General features: G+C 49.7%; 1 protein-coding gene across 1 annotated transcript in view; it reads left to right on the forward strand.

Annotated features, from left to right (window-relative positions):
• Window positions 1–3,219: 3,219 nt before the first annotated feature.
• The window catches only part of SRF (serum response factor), a 6,814-nt gene continuing 2,353 nt past the window's right edge, over window positions 3,220–7,680 (forward strand). The window contains exons 1-3 of the mRNA XM_072410049.1: window positions 3,220–3,696; window positions 3,899–4,165; window positions 7,096–7,324. Coding sequence (XP_072266150.1) covers window positions 3,262–3,696; window positions 3,899–4,165; window positions 7,096–7,324 — 931 coding nt within the window. The 5' untranslated portion in view covers window positions 3,220–3,261. The remainder of the gene's footprint in view (window positions 3,697–3,898; window positions 4,166–7,095; window positions 7,325–7,680) is intronic.

The following is a 7,680-nucleotide window of genomic DNA, read 5'->3' on the forward strand; positions in this document are numbered from 1 at the left end:
CACCACCACATCTTATTGTGTGTGAGTTGCCATTATTTGTTCCCTGGCTGTGGTTGGATTCCACAGACACGCATATCCCCATCCAGCATGGAGCTCATGGGCTTCGGGCAAGGAGTTGGGGACTCCATGGGTGCAGTGATGCAGCAACTAGCTCCATGTTGGGGTTCACTGTATGCCTCAGGGTCCAGGGAACAGCCACACCTGGAGGCTTTTAGGATGGAGTAGCTGGGGTATTTAGAGTGAATGGGGGTTCTCATCATAATAGTTGACACTGGTTTAAGCACTTCATGGGGATTTCTACCATCTTTCACCCACCAGGTGAATATTAAGCATCCATCGGTGAGGGATTTTTATTATGTATTAGGTGGGGTGAGGGAGCGTTATTGGATCCTCAGTGTCCCGGTCACCTGTCTAAGGGGGGAGGGTGAAGGTGTTCATTATCCCCAGTATGAGTGGTGAATTAAGGTAATCGGCTGTCTCTGGGGAGGCTTCCACTCCTCCCCTGGGGGGGTTGTATATTTGGAGCTGAATTTGCTGTAGATCGGATGAATTAGGAGACTTTACAGGTATGGAAGATTATAATGGAGCCTCAATAAATCCTTAAATCTCAAACTTCCATGTCAGCGGATGTTCTATGGAATGCTCTCCTCTCCATATTCCTTACCTGGTCAGGGCAGCTGCTGTGGATGTCTTCACCTTCCCAGGACAACTGAAGGTCCTTCTAGGTTATTGGAGGCCATTATTCCTGAATCTCTTGTCCAGGTCTATCTGCTTCTGATTATTTGTGATTGTGGAGTTTTAGGTAATCAGGAATGCTCATTCTGTCCATTGCCTCAGACCAGGTCACGGGTATTTCTGCCCCATGGGTTTGGATGCCTCCCTTTCAGTAGGTGGGGTTTTGGGAACCCGGAATGGCCTTGAAGAAATTACAGAATCCTTCAAGATATGCCCAATGTATTGGATGTATACAATGACTTTCCTCTTCTCGAAGGTCTGTAAAGTGAAGAAAGCAGTGCGGGTGATTCACATGGAGTAGCCATTCTCTTAGTCCAGGATAAGAATCTTTATTTACCATCACAGACCTAACACACCAGGAAAATACAAGATTTTTCTGCTTCCCATTCTCACCCCCTGGGGTTGGGTCCTGGGGTATATCCCTCAATGCTTTAGATTGTATTTTCTTTAAAAAACACAAAAGTAGAGCAGGAAATTTTGTATGATCACAGATTGTTTATCATTCCCAAACGGCCTGGAGATTGGAGGGAAGGATCTGGGTGGGCTTCCTATCCCACCATACTACAGTCCAGGGTTTTAGGAAGGTTAGACGGGTATGGTGTCATTCCCGACATTTACCATATACTGACCTCCAATGATGGGGCATTCCCCTTCCACTGACCTCCAAAAATGGGCAATTCCCCATGCACTGTCCCCTAACAATAGGACATTCCCCATCCACTGACCCCCAACAATGGGGCATTCCTTATCCAGTGACCTCCAACAATGGGACATGCCCCATCCACTGACCCCTAATAATGGTGCATTCCTCTTCCACTGACATCCAACAATGAGGCATTCCCCACCCATTGACCTGCAACAATAGGGCATTCCCCATTGGTTGACCTCTAACAATGGGACAGCCCCCATCCACTGACCTCCAACAATAGAGCATTCCCATTCGCTGACCTTCAAAGATGGGACATGCCCCATCCACTGACCTCAAACAATGGGATATCCCCCATCCACTGACCTCCAACAAACGAGCACTCCCCATTTACTGTCCTCCAAAGATGGGACATGCCACATCCACTGACCTCCAACAATAGGACATCCCCCATCCATTGACTCCCAAATGGAACAAACCCCAGCCACTGAACTCCAACAATGGGACATTTCTCATCCACTGACCTCTAACAATAGGACATGCCCCATCCACTGACCCCTATCAATAGGACATCCACTGACCTAAAATAATGGGGCATTCCATTTGTAATAACCTCCAACAATAGGACATGCACCATCCACTGACCCTCTAACAATTTTACACCCCTATCCACTGACTACCAACAATAGGACATCTCCCATCCACTGACCCCCAAATTGAACAATCCCTAGTCACTGACCTCCAACAATGATACATTCCCCATCCACTGACCTCCAACAATGGGACATCCCCCATCCACTGACCCCCAACAATGGGACATTCCCTATCCATACATTCCCCATCCACTGACCTCCAACAATGGGACATCCACCATACACTGACCTCCAACAATGATACATTCCCCATCCACTGACCTCCAACAATTAAACATTTCCCATCCACTGATTCCCAACAATGATACATTCCCCATCCACTGACCCCCATCAATGGGACATTTCCCATCCACTGACCTCCAACAATGGGGCATTCCCCATCCACTGACCCCTATCAATGAGACATTTCCCATCCACTGACCTCCAACGGGGCATGCCCCATGCACTAACCTCCAACAATGGGGCATGGCCCATCCACTGACCTCCAACAAGGGGGCATGCCCCATGCACTAACCTCCAAAGATGGGACATCCCCCAGCCACTGACCCCCAACTATGGGGCATTCCCCATCCACTGACCTCCAACATTTGGGCATGCTCCAATCACAGATCCCCAACATTGAGACATCCCCCATCCACTGAACCCTATCAATAGAACATTCCCTATCCACTGACCTCCAACATTGGGGCATTCCACATGTTTTAACCTCCAAAAATGTGACATCCCCCATCCACTGACCCCTAATAATGGTGCATTCCCCTTCCACTGACATCCAACAATGAGGCATTCCCCATCCATTGACCTCCAACAATGGGACATCACCCAACCACTGACCTTCAACAAAAGAGCATTTCCTATTCGCTGACCTTCAAAGATGGGACATGCCCCATCCACTGACCTCCAACAATAGGACATCCCCCATCCACTAACCCTCAACAATTTGATATCCCCCATCCACTGACCCCCTAACAATTATACATCCCCCATCCACTGACTACCAACAATGGGACATCCCCCATCCACTGACCCCCAAATGGAACAAACCCCAGCCACTGAACTCCAACAATGGGACATTTCCTATCCACTGACCCCCAACAATCGGACATCCCCCATCCACTAACCCCTAACAATAGGACATCCCCCATCCACTGACCCCCAGGACGGGCAGTTATATTCATGGTTGCAGTAATATTTTTGTTTGCCCGTTTTTCGGCCTCAGGTTGTGAGATGTTGCCCGCCCAGACCGGTTCTTCTCCTGGTAACGGTGTGGGCCGCAGTCCCGGATTGTCTTTATCTCGTAGCCGGGCAGGAAACGGCAGCTCCCCGGGGAGGGGTAATCGGCCCCGGTACGAGGTGCCTCCGGGCACTGGGGCAGCCATGTATAGCGGTAGTGAGGCCACCTCTGACTCGGGGGAAGAGGATGAAACCCCAACCCGAGGGGTGAAGAGAGGACTCGCTGAACTGGAGCTTCCCGACCCAGGGGGACCCGGAGGAGCGGGGGGAGCCACATCTGGAGGGTATCCAGGGTCCAGTGGAGGGGTGTCTGGGGCCAAACCTGGTAAAAAGACCCGGGGCCGGGTGAAAATCAAAATGGAATTTATTGACAACAAGCTGAGGAGATACACAACGTTCAGCAAGAGGAAGACTGGCATCATGAAGAAGGTGAGGGGGGACGGGGGTAGAAGGACTGTGGTGGGGGGGCAATATATCGGGGTAATATTGTTATCTCGGGTAGATTGTCCTGGTCTGGTAATGAGTGGGAGCAGCCATATTGGATGTGTGAGGGGTTAATGCTGCACAATTCTCCCCTCCCCCAGTCAGTGTTAGGATTCTCTGTCTCTGATTGGTTCCTTTCTCTTCCTAGGCCTATGAGTTGTCTACACTGACCGGGACGCAGGTTCTGCTTCTGGTGGCCAGTGAGACCGGTCACGTGTACACCTTCGCCACCAGAAAACTTCAGCCAATGATAACCAGCGAGACGGGGAAGGCATTGATACAAACGTGTTTAAACTCTCCGGATTCTCCCCCGCGCTCCGACCCCTCCACCGACCAGCGAATGAGCGCTACGGGCTTTGAGGAGACCGACCTCACCTACCAGGTGTCTGAATCTGACAGCAGCGGAGAGACCAAGGTAAGCTCACTACTTCCTGTGTCAGGGATTACTTCCTGTGTCAGGGGTCACATGTAATACAAGTGTCATGTGGGGCCACCTCAGGCCAATGTCTGCTTTTATTTTACTGCATTTGTCCATGTGAGCCGGGCCCCAGGTTGCCCGGGCCCCAGGTTGCCAGGCCAGTACTGAAACTCATACTAGTTGCACGGATTGAATGGATTCTGATTGGCTGACCTGACGGAGGAATGGCTCCGCCGGTGAGGATTGGCAGGTAGAGATGTGAAGAGGGCGGACACTGGAGTCCTTCCTATTTTTATTTTTGCATCTTCTAGCTGCCTTGTGATTGGTGGATTGCCTCGTTACTGTGAATGGGTATTCTATCCTGGTATTGGCTGCCGAGCGATGGTTTTATCCATAGTTTTGTGTTTATTGGCTAAATGGAAATTGGGGGGCAGTGACAGTGCGGTGGCCCCGCAGGTTGATGTACTATTGGAAGAACTCTCTCTCCATGTTATATGGGCATGTTTATCGCTCGTGTTCAGCAAGCACTTCCTGGCAGGATCAAGCACCCCATGACCCCTGTGTTGTGTCGTGACCAGATATCAGCCCACATGCAGACTTTTGGTTCAGTTTGATTTTAAAGTAGAAAACTACTTTAAAATCAAACTGAACCAAAAGTCTGCATGTGGGCTGATATCTGGACACGAGCAGTGTGTTATATCCGGCTTGGGCTGTGTTTTGTAAGGTGTTGGCGATATTTAGGCACGGGCTGAGCGATGGTACTCCAATCACATTGCAGACTGTGTTGTATTCTATTGGAGTGTAAGGTGGCAGATCAGGACGTGAGTGTCAGACAGAATGTGGTGCTGTGCTGAATCATGTGATCAGGGCATGATGCCGGCTGTTGGTGTGAGGATGTTGGTGATGTAATGCAGTGGTGGTGTCATGGCATGGAACCCGTTGTTAGTGTCAGGGCATGGAGCTGGTTGTTGTTGTTGGTGTCATGCAATGATGGTGTCAGGGCATGAAGTTGGTAGTTGTCCGTGTCATGCGGCAAGGATGCCGGTTGTTGTCCGTGTCATGCGGTGCTGGTGTCATGGTACGGAGTTAGTTGTTGTTGGTGTCATGCCTTGAGCATGCCGGGTGTTGTTGGTGTCATGCTGTGGTGGTGTCAGGGCATGGAGCCGGTTGTTGTGTCATGCGGTGGTGGTGTCAGGGCATGGAGCCGGTTGTTGGTGTCATGTGGCGAAGATGCCGGTTGTTGTCGGTGAGGAAGTGTTAGCGTGTTCCAAGAAGAAAGTTGCGATAGTTCAGTGATCAGCGGATCGCTCGGTTCTTACCAACCTGATAATGACTTCGGTAGCAAAGGCGCCGGGGTTGGTTTACTGGGCGCACTCTGGAGCTGAATGACGGAGGGAATCCAGATGGATGATTGTGAAATTCATCATACAACAATCTTACTAAAATAAGATTTAATAATTACAAAATTATCCGGTATTTCACTTTATTGTATTTAATCCTTCTGTCATACGTTTGGCCGGTTTTATAGCTCTACTGTGTGGGGTGATTGTAGTATCGGTGACATAGACTGTGGTGGTGTTTGTTGTCTGGGGCTGTATAGGTTGATTGTAATATGGGAACGCTGCCTAGTTTGTTGTATGATACAGAGTGATTGCAGTATCGGGAACATGAGCTGTGGTGGTGTTATAATAATACAACTGGGGTCATTTCAGTAGTGGGGTGGGCTGGTGGTGTGTACATGGGCTTTCTATCTTGGACATGTGTCATGTGACACGGCAATGACGGATGGGACATAGAAGGGACAGACAAGGGACAGGTGTTCTCTGCCCCCTCCGCCTGCCATGGCACAGCTGTGCTCTTTCTCTCTCACTTCTCATTGATAAAATTGTGATTCTGCCTCCATGGCCATATAAGGAGAGATTTCCCTTCAGCACTGCGCTGGCAGAGCCTCCCGCATTCCTTATAAGATGCAGCTGTCTCTTTCTATGGGAGGGGGGAGTGTCCCAGACAGGTCACATTGCAGCAACATTACTCCGACCCTGTGTGTGCCCACCTGGTGCCACGTGATGGCATCAACACCGTGCCTGATCTCTCCTCACCAGTGTTATCACTACATGTACCCTGATCTCTATATATCCCAGCACTCTGCCCTCTCCTCACCAGTGTTATCACTACATGTACCCTGATCTCTATATATCCCAGCATTATTTGGTCTCTGTAGTCCATGTAAATAAAAGGTCTTGATTGATATCCTGGTGCCCACTGGGATGGATGTGGTTTCCCATGGAGGTCCTAAGTCCCTCACATTTCTGGAGCCCTCCCCCCCCCCAGCTGTGGGGAATCCATCCAAGCCGTCCCATTGGTTGATATACAACCTGATTGGATTGTGTGTGTGTCCTGTGTAGGCCATCTACAGGTGATTGGATGTACTGCAGGGATCAGTCTGAACACGTCCCCCCCATAATGACCCGGCATGTATGTGCATCATCCAGGTTGTGTTAGTTTCTGGATTGGTGTATATTGGGGGGAGTGAAGTCGTCCAGCGTGACAAGACGATGATAGATTGGGTTTCGTGTAGGCTGAGCGAAGGACACACTGTCCCTATCATCACATGCTGCTTCTAAATTGATTCACGTCTAGTTATGTTGGTGCCTTCCCTTTTGTGCCACGTCCAGCTGTCTGAGATGTCAGTGCTGCCCTACCACGGGAGGTCGCTGTGCCTCCTGCTCAGCTCTACATTACCCTGCAGGTCACCACCACATATATTCGGGATGTCATTCTTACAATAATACGAATATTCCTCACTTTGCTGTATTCAGTATTTGTATAGCAGAAGCAATGAGCAGCATGGCTGTGCACACCCTGGAATGGGGCTCTGGGGCCCTCTCATGTGTCATATAACCAATATTCATCTCTTCTTCTTCTAGGACTCTCTAAAACCGGCCTTCACCGTCTCCAATCTCCCCGGCACCTCCACCATCCAGACTGCACCCACCACCTCCACTTCCATGCAGGTCACTAGTGGCCATTCCTTCCCCATTACAAACTACCTGGCGCCTGTCACCAGTGCCAACGGAACTATTGTCAAGACAGAAGGCAGTGCCATGAGTTCTGGAGGCCTAATGCAGCTGCCCACCGGCTTCACGCTGATGTCTGGTAAGCCACAACCCCGGTTCTGTCATCAAACCTGATTGGCATCCTAATACTTCCTAAGAACCCAGATTCTGGTTCTGATAGTCTTACAGAAGCTCAGCTGATGTCTGATGATCTACAGAGACTTCTTATAACTTCCTGTCATGTGATACCAAGCCTGTGTTATAGGGAATGTGAACCGTTAATTGTCCCATGAAACATTCCTCCCGCAAATTATCCTTTCACTGCTGTCCATTATCCTCATAGCTATATATCATGTGACTTCCTGTGCCTAGGCTCTCCTGTCCTGTATCCTCATAGCTGTATATCATGTGACTTCCTACCCTCATAGCTGTATATCAGGTGACTTCCTGTGCCTA

The sequence above is a fragment of the Pyxicephalus adspersus genome, chromosome 4, assembly GCF_032062135.1.
Source record: "Pyxicephalus adspersus chromosome 4, UCB_Pads_2.0, whole genome shotgun sequence".
Classification (NCBI taxonomy): Eukaryota; Metazoa; Chordata; class Amphibia; order Anura; family Pyxicephalidae; genus Pyxicephalus; species Pyxicephalus adspersus.